The sequence below is a fragment of the Centropristis striata genome, chromosome 24 (assembly GCF_030273125.1).
Source record: "Centropristis striata isolate RG_2023a ecotype Rhode Island chromosome 24, C.striata_1.0, whole genome shotgun sequence".
Taxonomy (NCBI): domain Eukaryota; kingdom Metazoa; phylum Chordata; class Actinopteri; order Perciformes; family Serranidae; genus Centropristis; species Centropristis striata.
Genome location: NC_081540.1, coordinates 6,424,052 through 6,445,157, shown reverse-complemented (window position 1 = coordinate 6,445,157; position 21,106 = coordinate 6,424,052). Strand labels below are relative to the sequence as shown.

At 39.5% G+C, this 21,106-nt stretch overlaps 1 protein-coding gene across 2 annotated transcripts in view; it reads left to right on the top strand.

The window, feature by feature from the left end:
* LOC131962889 (histone deacetylase 4-like) overlaps window positions 1–21,106 on the top strand; it is a 73,800-nt gene that overhangs the window by 22,243 nt on the left and 30,451 nt on the right. For both annotated transcript variants that reach the window (XM_059327989.1, XM_059327988.1), the window contains 4 exons: window positions 8,673–8,986; window positions 14,928–15,078; window positions 17,021–17,144; window positions 18,699–18,817. In XM_059327989.1, the coding sequence (XP_059183972.1) occupies window positions 8,673–8,986; window positions 14,928–15,078; window positions 17,021–17,144; window positions 18,699–18,817 (708 nt within the window). The remainder of the gene's footprint in view (window positions 1–8,672; window positions 8,987–14,927; window positions 15,079–17,020; window positions 17,145–18,698; window positions 18,818–21,106) is intronic.

Below are 21,106 nucleotides of genomic sequence, written 5' to 3'. Positions count from 1 at the left end.
GTGTCGACGCAGGCGAGGTCGTCAGTTGTGTAAGAGCTCCCCGGCTCTCCCCCGAGACGGCACGTTTGCCTTTGTTTTGGTTTTCTCTGAGTGCCCCCATATTGTCTTCAATCTGGCGCTCATCAGTAAACTGTGCGACGTGTTGGACGTCACTGCGTGTACACAGAGATGAGCTGATATCAGAGTTTATCTACCTCGAGTGGCAGCCAAGTCAGACTGATGGGTTCTCATGGTTTCTTCTGCGCTGCCGGTGCATCGCCGTGCACGTTTCTGAGCAGTCAAGTGTCTCTTTATGTGCATGTTTTGAACTTTAAAGTCGCCTGTGCTGCAGCTGTAGACTACTATTTTGTAAATTTCTTTAAATTCGGCACAAAAGTTCACTTAGACTCAAGGATGAACTGATTTTAGTGCTCAAAAGTCAAACTACTGTAACCTCAGCAACATTTCTCATTAATCTGCACTCAGACTCAGGGTTTATTAAACAGTTGGCCTACTTTTTTCCACACAGAAAATCGATCAGATATCAATAAGGGAATTGATAAAGAATCGGAAAGATAAGCAGAATAAGTTATGGTACTGGTATCCATAAAATCTTGTCAATGCCCACAGTTTTTCACAAATCTAATGAGATAAATTAGTGAATTGTCCAACATAAATACCGTAATAAAAAAATGCATATTCATATAGCTTAAGAGTGTCCAGCTAAACCCCAAATATACTTATGTTTGTATAAATTAAGATAAGAAAACACATCTTGTCCAACACTTATATTGCACTTTTCTTTAAAACTGTATGTGATGAAACAGGTATATAGGGAAAATTAAGGGTTTTAAGGAGTATATTGTCTGATCTAGTTCACCTGTAAAATTTTTTTTTTACAAAGATAAACTCTCTCTTATTGTTTTGTCTTATTTTTAATAGGTTCAATGTCATACACACTGCAAAAATTTGCTTACACACAGTATTGGAAAAATATTTTGTATATTTCTTTAAACAAAGACTTAAAAATAACGGTTTAAAGTTTGAACAAAAAAAGCATTTGTTAAACCAATAAAATCTTCTGTTTTCAACCCTTTCGGGCTGATTGTAGCTGATAATTTCCCTAATTACAGGCAAGCAAATGTCAAAATAAAAGCCTGTACAATAATGGTATAATAAAGACCGAGATGACGATCAATCAGACATAATTTTGTTTAAAAAAAGAAACAATTATATCCAGTACTAATCCCTGATTTGATTAAGATGCTCCGGTATTTAAATGTCTGCGGGGAAAGTCCTTCCTCGACTTCACCTGAGAACCATCTTGTGGTTTTATTTGTTTGGGAAATGCAGGCAAATTCCACCCCAGGAATTTGAGCACACGGTATTAAACCACATGAGAGAAAGAGAGAGGGGTGGGGGGTTGGGGGGGTATTATGGGGTGTGTGTGGGGTGTGTGTGGGGAGGGGGGGGTGCCTGCAAGTAAGTGGGAGAAGGAGGCAGAGATATTCAGTGCACTACAACCGGCATGCAGGGTTTTCCTTGGCCTTAGAAGCAAGGAAAGCAGGTCGAGCGGGGAAGAGAGCAGAGAGGGTGAGGAGAGAGAGAGAGAGAGTGTGTGTGTGTGTGTGTGTGTGTGTGTGTGTGTGTGTGTGTGTGACGTTAGTTCCTGGAAAAGCAGAGGGCTGCAGAATAAACAGGCTGCATGCCTGAGACTGCCCTGTGATGTCACCACTGGGCAAACGAGGGACGAGGGGAGGAGAGAGAAAGAGAGAGAGAGAGAGACGCCCATCAGGTTAAAGAGGAGAGGGGATGAGCAGAGAGCAAAAAGTGACGGAGGTGAAGAGGAGAAGTCAGATGAGCAGGAGAGGAGAGAGGGAGCGTGTTGTCATTCTCTGTAGCAGACTGAAGAAGGAAGAGGAGGAGGAGTAGGAGGTGCAGTGATAAGGAGGAGAGGAGGCTGCTGAAAAGAGGAGGAGGAGGAGGTGGAGGAGGAGAGCACTGATGGGTACGTTAACAAACATTCCCACCTCTCTTTCTGTGCGTCCCTCTTTTGTGTGGCAAGCAATTAGCGCTGCCGGTGTGACAGAGACGCCATATGAGGTGCGTTTGTGCATGTGCGTGCGTCACCGCCAATAAGTGCGCGAGGCTGTTTGTGTTGGTGTCAGGGACTCGATACCCGGAGAGGAACATTTTGTACGGGGGGGGAGAGAGAGAAAGAGAGAGAGAGTGTGTTTGTGTGCACGCTTTTGTGTTATGGATTTGCATGAGCCGAGATCGGATCCGCATCGCTTTGACAAGTGCAGATTTCTGTCACCATCACATCCTGACTCTTTTCTCTCCTGGCCTGACGTAGAAAATGACTGGCTCGCTATTATGCTATCAAACTAATATTAGATAAGTGAAAAGGGCTGAAAAGGAAGAAAACTGCAGCTTTTTTATTTCAACAGACGTCACTGGTGCATGTTTACCTTTGACGTCAGCCTGAAAGTGACCCTGAAGACTCAATGTGGAGTCTTTGAGACTTTCAGCTGGAGACACATGACTCACAGTCTCTGCAAAGTGACTCACACAGATCCAGGTAAAACTGTGACACAAGCAGAAGAAAGGCAACTTAGAAAACTTCTTATTTACAGTTTTTCAGATCGGCAATCAAAACCTTTCCATGCAAACTTTCTCAGCGGGTTTATTCGCGATTGTAGGAGTCAGTTTGTACTAACAAGCCGACTCTCTGCTTCCCTTCTCGTCTCATCAGCTGCCAAACTGTAAACCGCCATCGCCTCGAACACGAGCGAGGGGCCACAGAACAGCCAAAACTGAAGGCGTCGCTGTATTTAATTAAATATTGGGTACCTTGTTAGACAGATTCACAAATGGCAGAAAAATAAAAATAAAGCTTGAGGCTTTTTTTCACGGAAGGAAATTAGTAGAGGAAGGAGGAAGGGGGAATGAAAGAAGTCATCTAATGTCAGGGAAATATCAAACCTCATGTCCTGCGGCTGGAAACAAATAGACTACTTTTCACTGGTAGATTAGAAGACTGTGCCGACAACTGGCTCACATGTTGTTATCATCCCTCACATGACAGAAGCCCCTCAGGGGACAATTTACCCAAAAATCAAAGACACATATATTTCCTCTTACCTGAAGAGATTTTTTTGATGCAAGTGTTGGAGATAACGGACGCTAAAAAGTCAAGTTTTTCTTCAAGATAAAGGGACTGGAAGGTGATCAAGAAACCCTTTTTTTAAATTGTGTTTGCACCACGAAAAATTCCTAGAAAGCCGCTTCGAGGAACTTTGTAGCTTCTCTCGCAGAACAAGAGGAACCTTGTGAGTAATGTTACCGTACAGTGATTGATTGGACACATCCATTGCAGCTGTTTTAAAACAAAAAACTTCTAATGAAATAAATGGATTTAAACAAGGACAAATGGGCCGACACTTTCCAGTCCAGGCTTTACTGAACACATTTGGGACTGGGCATGTACAATTTTGACCCTTCATTCCCCTTCAACGTTCCTGTTGGCGGTGCAAATGCAAAACAGAAAAACAGCCCTTTATTAAGTTCTTGAGAGCTTCCCATTGCCCGTACCTCCCAGGAAGTCTGCAGAACTTTTAATTTGGCAACACCGAATGTCTCTTCCCAGAAATCACGAGCTGGGTACTCAAAATAATCTACAGATCTTGTTGTGGGCAGTTTCATGTTTCATTCTAGCAGACTACACCTGTCCACAAAACAGGAGCCAGGAATGACCGTAGTTCCTAGAAAGCCGTTTTGAGGAACTTTTTAGCTTCCCCTTCCAGAACAACAAGAACCTTGTGAGTAATGCAACTGTGCATTGATTGGTTGGTCATTTTTAAAAACAGCTTTTCACAAAATAAATGGAATGAAACATGGACAAATAGACAGATGCTAAAGAGGAACATGGGTTGGTGGTTCGATCCCCGGCCATGGCAGCCTACATGTCGAAGTATCCTTGAGCAAGATACTGAACCCCAAATTGCTGCGTTCATCGGAACGAATTCCCACTGGTGGCAGGTGGCACCATGTAGGGTAGCCTCTGCCACCAGTATGAATGTGTGAACGGGTGAATGAGCGCAGTCTGTAGTGTAAAGCGCTTTGAATGGTCGCAAAGTGACTAGAAAAGCACTATATAAGTGCAGGTCCATTTACCATTCACCATATACTGGGGACATGCAACACAGTTTTTGATTCTTTTTATGTGAAAAGCTCTCTGAGCTCAACTTCAACGTTCCTGTTTATGGTGCAAATGCAAACAGAAACAGCTCTTTATTTCGTTCTCAAGAGAGTGCTGAATGTCTCTTTCCAGAAGTCATGAGCCAGTTACTCAAGATCATCCACAGATCTGTAGGAACTATTTTTGGCGTGCATAGTTTAGTCAAAACATCCAAATAGTTCCTACATAAAAATGCTCAAACCCAGATCTGCTGATTATCTTGAGTAACCGCCTCATGATTTCTGGAAAGAGACATTGCTGTTGTATTTCTTTGGCGCCTTGAGCTCTTCAAGCTGAGTGTCTTCCAGTTTCATTAGATTCAAGAGACATCTTAGTAACTCACACCAAACAATAAGAGGAAATACACTACTGGTCAAAAGTTTTAGAACACACCAACTTTTCCAGAATTTAATTGAAAATTATGCAGTTTAATGTCTCAGTGTACTCTGAAATTAATGCACATTTGCAACATTTAAAATTCTTGATTGAGCATGATAGTGTTTTGAAAGTAAGAAAAAGATTCAAAATCACATTTTATGTTGGACTAAATGACTAAAAAAGGACACAAAATGACCAAAAAAGACACAAAATGACCAAAAAAGACACAAAATGACTAAAAAAAGACACAAAATTACCAAAAAAAAGACACAAAATGACTTACAAAGACATGAAAAGAATTAAAAAATGGACAAAATAGCCCAAGACTCCATAGAGTTAAGTTGTTAACCCATTTCTTGTTCCCTGAAAAAAGGCCTACTTATATAATTCTGAAATGTACATTATTTTTCAGTTTTTGTTTTTTTTTATTTTTATTTTATTTACCTCTGGCAGTTCACCACTTACCTGCGTACCCTTTCAAGCTGTTTGGGAGCCCATTTGACTTGAACTGCTTGAATTTCAATAAAAAACTGGAAAAATTGGGGTGTTCTAAAACTTTTGACCGGTAGTGTATATGTACTGTCCCTTTAAGGACCCGTTGCATGCATTGTTGCTGGGAGCGTTTCACCTGCTGCACAAAAACACCAACAAGGAAGTTTTTAAAGGCAAGTGAAGCTGTTTGGATGCACGGTTACAGTATCTGGACAAGATGCTTCCAAGCGTACGTCTGCAGTTTATTTAAAGGATCTTCTTTGAAAATGCTTTACGGCTTTATTCTTCAAACGTGGCATGTCTCTGAGAACCATGCATCATAGATCAAGTCGGGGCCCAACAGATGCATGCAGGATACTTGTCAAAACTTGGAGTTGAAATGAAAAGATATTAGCAATTTTCCAATAAAGGCGCTTCTAGCAGGAGAGATGTCTGTTTTCTGTTAGACAGCTCTCACATCAGCGGCCCTGAGTGGCTATTTGACAACTACAGTGTATTTATGATCACTGAGGCGTTCTTAAAGGTGCTTTGACACTTTGATTTGTGTGATTTTGTGAGAAGGATTGAGTGCAAGTGAAATATCCTAAAAATAAACAGTAGAAAGCTCCACAGGTTTTGCGTGCTTCCAACTGCAAATGTGCTTTTTGTGTGGCTAAGTGATGCCGTGTTTGCCTCTTTATTAACAGGCAAGTATCTCTGGCTCTCGCCGCGCTCTCTGCAAACATGTAGGTAAATAATCAGCCAATCGCCTCCTATTTATTCAGATTTAATGGGGAGGAAGCGGCGTGATTGGGAGGCTTCCTGTGCGGTGATTTGTGGGTGGCTGCTCCCTGCTCAAGGTCTGCACTTCACCAGGTCAATGCAATCTTTGTCAGACGTCGCGTGTAACTGCAGCATCAGTCATGGCTCGTGTGTTTGCATCAGGGCTTTTTTTTTTTTTTTTTTTTTCATGGCTGCAGATGTGAAGCTTTTATTGATTCCCACAAGAAGATGCACCTCTTTCACGAAGAGGTCAGAGGTCAGGGTTTGCTGGTATCTCCAACGAGCGCCACAACAGCGACGCAGAGATCAGATTGATTACCGTCGACAGATACTTTAGATGGAGAGCTTTTGTTTGCGATGGCAGGTCAAATAACAGTCAATGCTTCTCAATTACAGGCATCTATCATGTTGCACATGGCTGTTAACATGTTTTATACACTCAGCTAACCATTCAGCGCAATATTCTCACATGTTTTTATTGTAAACAATGGGATTGAGGCAAAATGAGTGAAAATCTGCAACATTTTATTTGTGAGATAGTCTATAATCTACACAAAACAATGCATATTTATTTTTTTGTAAAAGTGAATCTAAATCAGGGGTGGAAGAAGTATTTGCACACCTTACTGCAGTAAAAGTACTAATGCAACACTGCAGAATGACTCCGCTACATTAAAAGTCCTGCATTCAAAACTTACTGAAGTAAAAGTATCAAAATGTACTTAAAGTATCAAAAGTAAAAGTACTTGTTATGCAGAATGACCTCACTCAGATTGTTTTATATATTCTAAATATATTATTAGATTATTATAACTTTTTATATTATTTATAAGCTAATTTTAACTATTTAATTGACTTTTATGTAAATTAAATAGTTGCGTCATCACTTTTAACTGATGTTTTTATATGTTAAATCTCAACCTGAAAAGTAACTAAAGCTGTCTAAATGTAGTGGAGTAAAAAGTATAAAGTTGCAAATGTGGAAATACGCAAGTAAAGTAAAAAGTACCTCAAAATTGTAGTAACATTCCACCACTAAACTAAACATATCTTATGATAAATAACAAACTAAGGTTTTTTTAGACGGGATTTCCAGCTCTAGCGTTTCCTTTTTGTGTGACTTCGGGCTGTAAATTGCCTATTTAACATTTATATCAACTCACAAAACACAACTTAAATATGATTTTACCAATTCATTTAGTCCATTCTTTTTAAATACATGGAATAAAAACAGACCTTCTGTTCACTATAAAGTGCCACATTGCATTTAAGTGCAAATGTTTTTTTCCTGGTTAACTTAAAGAGTGATGATCTTTTAATCATGAACATTCCCAAGAAGCTAAACAGGGAGATTGTCAAAATAAAAGCGTGTATTAAAGACGTCATGTTGCTAACAGTTCACACTCGTGAACTTGACAGTGGAGTAGCACGATCTGCTTGTTTAGTATTGTAATTATTTTATTATCTCACAATTTGTATCATAACGTTCCGATTATTGGGTGAAATTTGTGTGTTTTGGTGCGTGCACTGGCTACTTTTTGGAAGCTGTTCATTTTAAAATAAATGAACACACTGACCAAAGTGTTTCTATATAGACTTCTTCACTTAAAAAAAGCCTGTGAGTGTAAGAGAATGTATTAATTAAAACCAAACAGCTTTGAATTGCTTTCGAAACCCTCCGATGCCTCAGAGTTGATGCCAGAGCTGCTACCAGATGTCTCTGCAGTGTGCTGCCAACAGGTTTCTTTTTATAAACCTCCATTCTGCTTCCCTGAGCAGGTACACGCATTAAATAACATTTTAGAGAGCTTTGATTTAATCCCATTCAGCTGCACAATGTCTCTCGAACTACTCAAACACCAAGGTGCCTTACAGAATCAATGTGACGCACAGAAACAGAGATCTTTAGTTCACAGTGTGTTCGGTTTTGAATTTAATAGACAGGGAGACGTTGAATAAAACATCTAAGAACACTTCCAGAAATGCATTATTTAACTTAAATAAAGTGTTTCAGCATTCAAATGGATAGTTTTAATATTATATTCACGACAGGCCAAAAGTTTGGAAGCAAGATCAAATTTGTACAAAACCCTATAACTAAGCCCTCATCTCAACCCTATAACTAAGCCCTTCTTTTCTTTTGTTAACATTTATTCAGCAATGGTCTGGTAACATCAATGTATACCTAAAGGTCAATTGTGGAAAATGGTTAAATTCAATCAAGGTAATCATGCAGTAAACACATCCAAAGAATCCATACAGGTCTTGTTGCATTGCGACACTCTCACATGTTTTCTCATTTTGTGTCTGCTTTTAGTCATTTGGTGTCTTTTTTTTGGTCATTTTGTGTCTTTTTGGTCACTTTGTGTCTTTTTTTTTTTGCCTTTTTTTTTTTTTTTTGTCATTTTGTGTGTTTTTATGTCTTTTTTTTTGGCATTTTGTGTCTTTTTTTGGTCATTTTGTGTCTTTTTGGTCACTTTGTGTCTTTTTTTTTGTCATTTTGTGTGTTTTTATGTCTTTTTTTGTCATTTTGTGTCTTTTTTTGGTCATTTTGTGTCTTTTTTTGGTGATGATTTCAAAGTTCTGGAAAAGTCCCATGTTGCATTGCGACACTCCCACATGTATTCTGATGCATTTCATTGGCCAAGAGACCGAAAATCGGTGGAAAAAACTACAGATACTACAAAACGACGTATCTGATTTCCCGGCTTTAATGGTAGAATAACACAACAGTGCCCCCGGTTTTAATGGTAGAGATGCGGTAATTTCCCGACTTGAACGGGTTAATTAAACTCCTGTCTCCCTCCTTTTGTCCCCACAGTGGACATTAACTCGGCGCTGCCCCTGCGTCTCCCCCCGGCCGCCATCCCCATGGACCTGCGCGTGGACCATCACCAGCAACAGCAGCAGCAGGTGTCCTCGCTCTCCCCGACCGGCCAGCAGTCGTCCGGCCCGGGCGGCGGCGGCGGCGGCGGGGTGGTGGGGTCGTCGGTGCGGGAGCAGCAGCTGCAGCAGGAGCTGCTGACGCTGAAGCAGAAGCAGCAGATCCAGCGGCAGATTCTCATCGCCGAGTTCCAGCGGCAGCACGAGCAGCTGTCCCGCCAGCACGAGGCCCAGCTCCAGGAACACATCAAGGTATGTTGTTTGCATTTTTTTTTTTAATTTAGTTTGATTTTTTTGGTTCCTGTGCACATGCAGCACATCTGCCTGCTCCCAGGTTGAGTACATTGTGGCCTTTTTATTCCCAAGGAAATATAGCATCATCAATCATTAAAGCTTTACACACTCAGCAGCCGCCAACGCGCATAAACAAACACAATTAAAGCTTCACAAAAAGAACAAGTTTTTATTTAACTCCTCCAACAGGAAACAATCCAGAATCACAGCAGCAGCTCGAAACCTATTTAAAACTTTAGGAAACAAAGCCGAGGCAGCTCTTGATTTAGTCTGCCACAGGATTCTTCATTAACACACTGAACTCACCAACAAAGAGTCGCTCCATCAGCTTTAAATCACTCTGCAGAGAACAAGGAGGCGCTTCGGTTTCGTTCGCTTCAACTTCAGGGACGAATTACGGCGACAAGAAGACAAGTTTAGATCCAGGAAATGTGGCAAAGACGGACTTTTGTACACTGTGAACCTTAGGTGATAAGTTTAAGTGGTCCGAGTAAGAATCAGTTTTATTGGCAAGTAGGTTTTCACATAACAGGATTGAGCAGTAGTGTATTGGGGCATAATAACAAAGTACTATAAACTTTAAATATATATAAACTATAAACTATAAATAGACAGCAACATAAATAAAAAATAGTAAGAATAGAAACATGCAAAACATATAAACAGGAGAAATAATATGGACAAATATGTTATTTGCAATGCAACATGTGAGAAAGAATATGAGATTACAGCACTTTAAGAGAATGCCATTATATCATTTAACCAGCTAATTACTGTAAATTTACACAAAAAATTGTAACTGAAAATATTTAGTCATTTAGGAACAAAACTGAACAGTATTTTGTTGTAAATTTACAAAAACACAGTAATATAATGCAAATTTATTTCTAGTAATATGTATTAATAAAATACTGTAAAATGGATCAATTACTATAAAACTTTTCAGTGTTAATTTACAGTAATTAAAACATTTTTTTCCAATTTCTTACAGTATTTTATAAATACAGTGTATTACCTCATAATACATTATATTAATATTTTATAGTATATTATATAATATTACTGACTATTTACAGCACACTGAAAAGATTTACAGTGTGCTGTTAATATGTAGTAATTTTTTTTTTAATTTTTCTAATTTGTGAACAGTTTTATACAACAACGCAGTAATATAGTAATGTGTCGCCAAATATATATATTTTTAAATAAAGTAAGAAACTGAAAAAAAAAAACGTAAATAACTGCAAACTTACACTGAATTTTTTTTACAGTGTAACACTGCTGGTGTGTTGTGTAACTACACTTTTGCACTATAAATATCAGCATCCAGTGAAACATCCAGCGCGTCCAGACGCAGCATGTTTGAATCTGCAGAGAAAGTGTTTGACTTGCAGCAGACGGAGCTCCGCCCGTACCGTACTGACCTGGAAATACAAAGTGAATCTAGTTCAGCACGCCCACACGCTGCAGCGCTAATACATCAGGGCCCGCGAGAGCAGCGCACGGCTCCCGTGGGGCTCAAATGTCATATAAAAATATTCTACTGTTTGTTCTTTTCCCCCGAATATTACTGCTGTAATGTGAATTGAAATACACGCAGATTCAGCTGAACTACTTAGAACGAAAGTCTAAAAATGGATTGTGGGGGCTGGAGATTAGATCACAGTGTGCAGGATTACATTAGTTTCAATGTAATGATTTTAATTCCTCAACTTGATTTATACCGGAGCTCTACTTTTACTACTTTCCTTCCTCTTTTCATCTCCTCCTACTCTTACTTCCTTTTTCTTTCCTTTTCCTTTCTTTAACGTTTCTCCTTGCTCCTTACTTCCTTTTTTCAGTCTTCTTTCTTACTTCTCTTCCATTCTTACAGTTATCTTCCTTTTTTCTCAATTTAGACTGAAAGCACCCTACTTCACATCTCAAAAGTTCACTTAAAACAAGGCTTACAGTCATAGAAAAAAATATTAGACTATTGTTTTCTTCAATTTATTGTTTATTTTAATGCCTGCTACAACTAAAGGTATATTTGTTTGGACAAATATAATCATAACAACAAAACAGCTCCTAAGAGTTTAATTTAAGAGCTGATATCTAGCCGTTTTCCATGGTTTTCTTGATAATGATTTTCGTTTTTATCAAGAAAACCATGGAAAATGTCTAGATATCAGCTCTTAAATTAAACTCTTATCAGCTATTTTTGTTGTTATCATTATGTTTGACCAAACAAATCTGCCTTTAGTTGTACCAGGGATTAAAATGAACAATGTTGTGGTCCTTCCTTCTTCTCTCTCTTTCCTCCTTCGTCTCCCTTGCTTTCTCCATTTTCTCCTCTTCCTTACTTCCTCTTGTCCTTTTTCCCGCTTACTCTTCCTTTCTTGCTCTCCCTTATTTCCTTTTCCTCTCTTTTCCCTCTTCATGTCTTCTCCTGCAGACCATCTGTAATGAAAAAGCTCTCTTCAGACGCTCCAGGCACATTTCACATTGTACTTTTTTTGGTATTAATTAAGACTCTAGTATCTACTTGTTGGACTGTCGGGTCGCCCCGTGCTGTCGAGGGACTCAGTCTGAAGGGCCGTCTGGCCTGTGGTGGGGCTGCAGGACCACTCAGGTGGAGGCCAGTGACGCACAGCCGGAGCAGGGAGGCCCGGCCTCAATCAGCCCCATTCACTGCCTCTGTGTACACACACACACACACACACACACAGGCATTAAAACATACACATCCTCTTGAATGTCAGCAAACACACAAGCCCAGTTTTGCAGCCGCACATTAAATTTTTTTCATTTTTTTTTAAGTTTCTTTTTATTGAACATTTTAACAAACATTTTGCATACATCTGGTAAACATAAATCAAACCCCTCCAATAATGCATCTTCAGATTACACTTGCCATCGTTCATCTTGGATCAGATATAAATTAACTTTACATTTTTATTCACTCCAATAAAATTGTGCAACTGAAATAGTAGTCATCCAATGTCATCCAAAAAGTATGACTAATCAAACAGCAGTTTGTTCCAGTGTAGCAAAATTTTAGAAATAAAAAATAAGCAAAAAAACAATAAAATAATTATAATAAAAAATAAAATTAAAAAAAACATAACTTTTCAACTTCTGTAGCTACGAACCAGGGTACTTTTCCTTCTAATGGTCTCAGATAAAGTCAGATCTCTACCCAATTTTTCCATATTCTTTTGAATCTGTCCTCCTCCAGTCTCACGGAGAAAGTTATTTTTTCCATCACATAAATATTATGTATAACCTCCACCCAGTCCTCAATCTTAGGTTCCTCCTTTTTCATCCACTTTCTGGTAATTCGCACGTTAAATTTCGGAGCTCTTCTTTGCAAAATGTCTGTGTACATCTCTGGTCTGTGGAGCCACAGGGGTTTTGTGTGTGTGTTTGTATGTGGGTGGGGAGGTTACTTTGAGCCTTCCCACTCACTCAATCCCCCCTATCCCCAACGTTGATTGAAAAAAAAACAACACAAAAAAAGGACGGAGGCTCCGGGGCTGGAGGCTCGCCAAACAGCCCGATGTGCTTTTCTCACGAGCCCCCGCCTCACCTTCCTCTCACCTTCAGCCGCTAATTTATTCGCAGACTCGTCTCAAACATTTGATTCGCCCTCGCGGTAAACACACCAGCAACGTCCCGGCAACTGAGCGTCTATTTTAGAAGCTGATTGCAACTAGTTACAGTAAACTGATCAAATATTGCCATTGGGTGTGAAGATATTGTGGAAAAGAAGAAGAAGAAGAAGAGGTCATTATGCACAGACAGCTGTCTATTTATTCTATATTACAGACACATTAAAGAGTAATCTTGATTTGGTGCCTTAGGTCAAAGAAATGTAGCTGAAAACAGCTTTCAGTGTGTTTGTAATTGATGCTTTTATCCACAGTGACTCACTGACAGTCTGAGTCTCATTCAAGGACATTTCAATCAGACCAAGAGCACATTTTGGCTTTCAGACAGATTTTTATTCCTGACCTTTTTGTTTACAAAAGCTCATGTTTGTTCCTTCAGAATAAAAGCCTGGGGAAGGCAGTTTTTTTAAAACATTTAAAGCAATTAACAGATGCTCTTCTCTCCACTGGAGTGATGAGGAAGTGAGCAGATTGGATTATGTGTCTTCCCAAAGCCTCATCCCCAGTTAAATTGTTTATATTTATTTAAAGGCTTAAGCATGCGGCCTGAGGTTTTTATAGAATTGCAAAGGTTTTATTTTATTGCTTCAAACAGCTGTCAGACTTAATTATTTCAGCTGGCAACTTAAGCACACCAGGAGTGGAATGTAAATAGTTGTTTAAAGAGGAGAAAGTAATGAATTAATTACATTTAGATCGGAGGAAGAAGAGAATCTATCTTCATGAAGTGATCTTAGAGAAACAGAAAAGGTTTGAGAGCAGAACTTCTTCCACTGCAGTCAGTTTATTGCACATCAGAACCTTTTGTTTGCAGCGCGACAGGGTTCAATGTTCAAAGTACATTTTTGTCTGTCACTATATAAATTATTTTTTTATTTATAAGCAGTTATCAAAAAGCAACATAGACTAAAATTAAATGTAAAGTCTTTCTTCAAATAAATGAATCAGAAAGAAGACGCATTGTGTCATAAATGACGTTTTTTAGGAACTTTATTTTCTTACAATATGTATTTGGAGTTTATCGTCCATATCCTCTAACCCCACCCAACTAAACTCCTGTTTCTAGGATAATTATAATATCCTTAATGCGCCATCAAAAATAGTAAAATAGAGTTCATATATACAACAGTTTTTGGTGTTTTGAGTCTCCAAATGCTATACATATTCAACTATTTGCATTTTTACAACCTACTTAAAGCCTCTCCTCTCCTGTCCTCTCCTCTCAGCTCTGTGTAAACAACCTGCTCTTCTGTCTGATTTTCAGTGAATATTTATCACGTGACCGGTCATCTTAGCAGAATCATTCATGGTCTCATCGATTTATTAAGAAACACAGAATTTAACGTTTTTTACAGAATGTAAGTTCTGTCAATGGATTATTTTTGGCAAATTTTTAAATGTAGAATCAAGTGTTTTTGATTAAATATGACATCTTTCAGCTTTGTTTTGGCTGCATTTTCTAACAGAAGCGATCGTCATACATGATACGTTCAAGGACCGTAGAAATGTTAAAACTCTGACGATAATGCCTGTTTCTTTTTTGCGTTCTTTTGGTGATTTATTAGCTTGGGTACTTCTCTGAAATTGATGGGAATGAGACTAAAAAAATCACCAACAACAATTATGGTTTAATAACTGTTTATTTTTTGACACATTTTAAATGCGACCTGTAGAATAAAGTGAAGAAATATCTCAATTTTAAGTTTAATTTTGGTTACTTTTTTCCAACGGAAACTTTCATTATTATCTGCTCAAGGACTGTTTAAGTTTCAATGATGATGCCTTTTTTCAGTTTCTCTCCGTGTTAAACAGTGTATTTTTGGCAAACTTTAAAGAAAACATATCACCCAAATGAGAGCGCTCATAACATTGAAAATGAAAGGAAATTATGAATCTGCATGTGTGATAAATGTGACTGCAGGAAGAATGAAAAATATCGTTTCAGTCAGGAGAGACAGGTGACTGAAGACAGATGCGACAAGATGATTAAGACTGAACGGCTGAATGAATGACAAATAAACGATCCAAACTGGCCAATAAAGACAAGTATTGCATCTTTCAGTATGGGCCCCGCCAACTAAAAGTCTGCAGTAATACTTTTTTAATCCCAAATGTCTCCATTCTGTTTCATTGCATAACAAAGAGACATAATATCCCCACACTAGGAGAGCTTAAGTGTCTCCTTACAAAAAGTTTGATATATTTCTGGAGGTTTTTTGCTGACACAATCGTGATGTTCCTCCCTGCAGCAGCAACAAGAGCTCCTGGCGTTGAAGCACCAGCAGGAGCTGCTGGAGCACCAGAGGAAGATGGAGAACCACCGTCTGGAGCAGGAGCTGGAGAAACAGCAGAGGGAGCAGAAACTGCTGCTGCTCAAGAACAAGGAGAGGGGACAAGAGAGTAAGTCTTGGATAGTTTCTGTTTGTTTTTATTCACACATTGTCACATAAGGAGCAGAAATATTGGAGGAAGGGAAACAAAAGAATAGCAGTTGGAGAAATCACTATAAAAGCTTCACACCTCATGCTGGGAAAGATATCGAGAAAACAGAATAAAAAAGACGGTTAAACGTCACTTTTTAAAGCAGAAACTGCTTCCTGACGGAGCGTGTTAGTAAATATTTATGGGCCCTCCACACCATGTAGAAAGTTTAGTTTCCCTCTGTTTGGTCTGGTTGAAAGGACCGTTGAGATCAGTAGTTACAGTGTGTGTGTTTGCATGTCTGTGTTTCCATTTTACTTGGAGAACCTGTGTATTTACTGTGGTAAACGAGCTGTATTAGCCGGTGGCCTTGGCGGCGGTGAAGCCAAGTTATTACCGCTGCCTGCTGGATGTCTCTCAACAGTTCATTGAAAGCGAGTGGACAGGAGTCCTTGAGAGCAGTTTACACACTATATGGAAAGTGGTTACAGATCGAGGCTGCATCCGTGCGAGTCAAGTGTGTGTGTGTGTTTGTGTGAGCTTGGTGTGTTTGTGGCAGAAATTTTACTCTTCAGGCTCTTACTCTCTGGGGGCATTTTCAATCGTGGGGATTAAATTGCTTGTCAATATTTTTTTTCTAAACTGTTGTTTTTTTGTGTCACAAGAGCCCAATCTTTTCCATAACTGGGTCGTTTTTTGTGAGCTTCTGCACCGTGGATAGAGGGTCGGACCAATCCCTTGTAAGGATTATTAAATGATAACTTGTAGTCCAAACCAACAGGGCAAAATTTCAACTGCTTTAACCTTAACAAAGGATACGTAGATACATATCTTGCATTCCTACCTTTCACAATAAAAGCCCTAAACGTATACACTGCAACTATTCAGTGAGTTGCTTTATTGACAGATCTACAATACTGAGTTTTCTCCCATAGACTGTGCATAAATAATGGACATGGTCTCGCCGTGTTAGCGACCTGTCAATCATAAGGTAGCCACGCCCCAAATCATAACCTTCTTTATCATCTATTTTCTTCTACATGGGAACATTATTTTCACAGTTAATAAAATATTGTGTTGAAGAAGACCTGAAACTAGTGATTGAGACCATAATGTTGCCACGAGAATTTTTACTGAGGCAATAAATCAAAAATTAATAAGTGTATGGGTAATAAGTGAGAAGCTGTCTCAGTTTGTATGGAGATAGATAGGACCGGACTTTTTTGCAACTGATGGTTTTGCCACCTGCTGGATTTTTGAAAAATTGCAGGTTTAAGGCACTTTGCTTCACTGCTCAGACCGGCAGTTTTGCTGCCTGGTTTCTCCACAAAATACCAATGCAAAACTTTCTTAGACATACGTAATTCAGCATAAAACCTTCTTTTTTTAAAATGACGACTAGCACGACTAAAGAAATGTAATGGAACTAAGACCAAAACGACTAATTGAGTAAGAGGTGGCAGCCCTATAAAAGTCATTAAAACATCTCAAACCTTGGTGAACTTTTGCTGCAGACTACAAGTTATCATGGGCCAGCTGCCCGGACCAGCAAATGCCTTCTACCAGGTCTCGACAGCCATTTGCTGAAGCCGATTCTGGCACTGAAAATGTGTTAAATTTGACAAATGAGCATTTTTTGGTGTCCCACAAATCTTTCTTAGGATTTTTTATGCCCCGTGTCAACGTGTCAGGTGGGCTCCCACAGTCCATAAACATGCAGCTTAGGTTTAACTGGTGACTCTTAGTTGCCCGTAGGAGTGAATGAGAGCGTGATTGTCTGTCTCTATGTGATAGTCTGGCGAAATCTCTCACCAAAAGTCAGCTGGGATTGGCTCCAGCCCCCCCGAGCCAGCCAGCCCGAGTGTAGATAAGCGGTTAAAGATAATGAATGAATGGATTTCTTGACCTCGTCTCTCCTCAGGTGCAGTGGCGAGTACTGAGGTGAAGATGCGGCTCCAGGAGTTTGTCCTGAACAAGAAGAAGGCCCTGGCCCAGCGGAGCCTCAACCAAGGAGGCCTCCACAACGACGCTCCCTACTGGTACCGGTGAGGAAAATATTGTTTAAATCTAGAGAAAAGCAAAAGGTTCATCGCTTAAACACTGAGAAGTCACAATCACTCGGGATAAGATCTGTAAGAATAGAGTAGAAGCTGCATGGTGTTTCTCTCTCTGGCTGCAGCTGCATAATGTATTGGATTGTGTCTTAATCCATCAGCGAGCTTCTCCTCTTCCTCACCTGCCACACTGTATAAGCCCGACTGGGAGCCGGATAGAGCAGGGTTATAAAACACATGCACACTCACACATGAGAGCAGGATATTGGAACCTGATGACACTGAAGCTTCGGCCTTGAATGTTTATTGTAGCATCTCTGGAGCCTTTTGCAGGTGTGTACACGCTGTTTCCTCTTTGTTTGCTCCGGCAGTCGCCTCTTACGTGCTTTCATTGTCTGAGTAACATGGATAAACGATTATAGAAACGAATGGAAGCTACCAGAATGAATACTCCATCTCTTTTAGTATTTGTACTGCCTGACCAGTGGGAGAGATTATTATTCTCACTGGTTTGCCGCAGTACAGGAAGCATTCAGATGCTTCACTTGAGTAAAAGTAGTAATAAAAACATGTAAAAATGCTCCAGCTGGTTAGATTTTTTTTTTTTGCAAAAATGAAGAATTAGAGCCCAACTGTGAAATAATCACAGTTTAACAATATTTTTAAGCTGGAAATGAACACTGTTGAAATAAAGATTAAATAAAAATAAAATACATAGCCAAATAAAACATCAGCACTGTATGTTCATTGTCCAATAGCATTCAATTGCCGCCCATTTAATAAATAAATAAAATAACAATTTTAATAGTACTATACGTTCAGTATGAACCATCTAAATAAATAATTAATAAGAATCTTTTAAATTGCTAAATAAACATAAGTGTGTGCACATAGCAGTAAATTGCTGGCCATTTAAATTTAAGATTTTCATATTGTCCAACAAATATATAAAACAGCATTAAAATTGTAATAGTCAATAAAAGTTTAAATACAAAACACAGTTAATGAACCTAATCACTTTCCACAACGTCTGGCAGAATATTTTAACAATGCAGTTGAGTGCTGGACATCATTTCTAAATGATTATGTATTTAATTTGGCACAATAAAGGCGGTAAAACCATGAAATGCATATCCAAATAAATACCGTTGCATAATCTAAATGTGTGACCCAATGAAACACCCACAAGTGTTGACTTCCAACAGCTCAAAGTGATACAAACTTTCAATTTCTATATCTGCCCGTCTCTTCTTTTCTATGCCTTTTCTCTCATTGGACTCATCTGCCCCCTCAGTTTTGGAAGAGATGAGTGTGTACATCCGCTTGTCAGGAACATGCATTTGGTCAAACGCCAACTCGGCTTAACTTTGCCTACAAACACCACCTTATTCTGTAGGCAGCGAGCAGATGGCAGCACATGTCTGCAGCCTTGCCAAAGGATTTGCATGATGTGTTAATCATACAGATCTTTGACAGGCATGAAGTAAGTTGCTTTTTCGGTCACATGTCCACTCATTTACCTTTGTAATGCTTTTTGTTCTATAGAAAAACCCAACACAGCTCTCTGGACCAGAGCTCGCCTCCACAGACTGGTGTGTCCACCTACAACCAACCTGTGCTGGGTGTCTACAATCCCCGGGACGACTTCCCACTGCGAAAGACTGGTACATCACACACACACACACACACACACACACACACATGCTTACACACTTGCAGTGCAGAGCTGTCGATTTGCTTCTATGCTTGCTTTCAGAGGGGATTACACACACACGACTGTAACGCTCCGTAGCAGCTATGCAGACTCACGTCTAGCATAATTTAGATGGCATCAGAGCTCCACACCATTAATCACATCCACATTAGACTGCCAGGGTCTTCCAGCATACCCCACATGAGAGTGTTGGTGAGAGGAGAAGCGTAGGTGGTTCAAGAGTTCAATAGAGAGGTTTTTAACATTTTAGCACCTGATGTTTTATTAGCTTTTAATAGTTGCTTACCTTCAGGGCTTGTTTAAAATCATCAACACCTTAACAAACCCAATTTAATCACTGTTCTTGTTAATAATTTCAGATCGATATGAAAATAGCTCTTTTTATATAGAGCAGTCTATATATTTAGCTCGGGTTCTTTCATATTTGAGGTATTCTGCTGCTCTCTGATGCTTGCTGTTGTGTTATTTTGTGTTGCTGAACCTTTGTGCCTTTAATTTGTTTGATGATTGCTTATTAAAAGTAACTGGCTTAGGCAGATTCTATTTGAGGGCTGTGTCAGCTGGGAACATCTCCTGTAGCAGTCCAACAATTACTTTTGGGGTTCCCCAGGGCTCTGTTCTCGGCCCTTTATTGTTTTCAATCTGCACAATACCTCTTGAGTGATTCACAACTGCAATATTTCTTCTGACTGTTGTGCTGATGGTTCACTCACAGAAAACTCATTAGACCTTTCCCCTGTTGATCTGCTTCCATTGGGTTTATGCTACAAAAGGAAATCTTTTGGTGGTTTTTCCAGGGTTTTCCACAATGATATGGAGTAGCCAGCCAGTGGGAAAATGTAGATAGCTCAGAGGGTTTATTTTGGGCCCCCCATTGCAAAATTTGGGCCCTCAAAGCCCAACTTTTCAAATCATTTGGCCACAAAACCTGCTACAGAGGCTACATCCACTGTTACGAAAAAAAGGATGTCAGTCATCTTATCCATTGTAATGTTCTTCACCAGAAATAATTGCGTTCCATAAATCAGAGAAATAAGTGCGGTTGTAAATTAGTTGTGTGAATAAATAGTGAATAGACTCTCCTTTACTTTGGCATTGTTTAAACCTTTAGTTGCACTCACAAAATCAAACTATGCATTGTTAAAACAATCAGATTTTTACTCTTTAAGCCACCACAAACCCGTGCCCCAGTGTCGGTGGGTTTGGGTTTTGGGAGGACTTCAAATCTGGATGTTTGACCAGCAGTCAGTGCTTATTGAGATATACTTATTATCTGTTTATGATGACACACAAATCTTTATTAACATGTTTGTAGCCTTCCATTTAACTCATTATTTGTTAAGAAATCCAAATGAATGTCTGGTCCAACAGGAGATCATAAATAGTTTTTTGAGGCTGATTTGAATTTCTGAAAACATTTTTTTATCAAAACCAATTTTTAACACAGGAGCCTCATTAACAATAAATCAAATTCTTTCATTTCAACTTTTGTGGGTTTTTTTTTATGCCCAGCCATGTTACTTCTAATGATCTGCTGTTTTTTCAAAGAAATTAATCGAGCACCTTCAGCTTCAGAAACGCAGCAGGCAGGGTAATTACTATGTGTGATTTTAAATCTGCTTTTAATTAGTTCTGCTTTCACTTTTACTGTTATCTTATTGTCCCTTAGCTGTTTTAGCTGTTAAGGACTTTGTAATCTTGTGTTTGGGAAAGTGCTATATATAAATAATGGTTATTATCAGAGTGCACTTGAACTGTACCACTGCATAGAGCAGCTTGTTTTCCTTTAAAAGGGTGACAAATCTTGTCAGAAGTCATTAGAGCTTCTCCAGCGCTGCAGAATTCACCGCTGGAGTAAAGTTTCCTCGTGGCGTGCAATGTAACGTCTTCACCGCTCCAAGTACAGAAGCCCTCACAGAGTGAAACCAGCTGTTTGCAGTGTGTTTTTGTCAGGTGTGTGTGTGTGTGTGTGTGTGTAAAGCGCGAGTGGTGTGTGCGGTGGTGTAGCCGTGAAGCAGCGGTCGTCTTACAGTGCAATTATTCACTTAGCGCGGCGGCAGGCGGCTACAGCCAGCCCTGTTGACTCTGAGCCTTCGGGGCCGCTGGCTACGACAGCGCAGAGACCACAGTTGACACTGGCCCACACAGCCACATTCCTCCCCGGGAGAAGAGGAGAAGAAGAGAGGGAGGAAGGAGGAGTGGAAAGAGGGAGAAAGCGGAGATGATAGAACGCTGATAA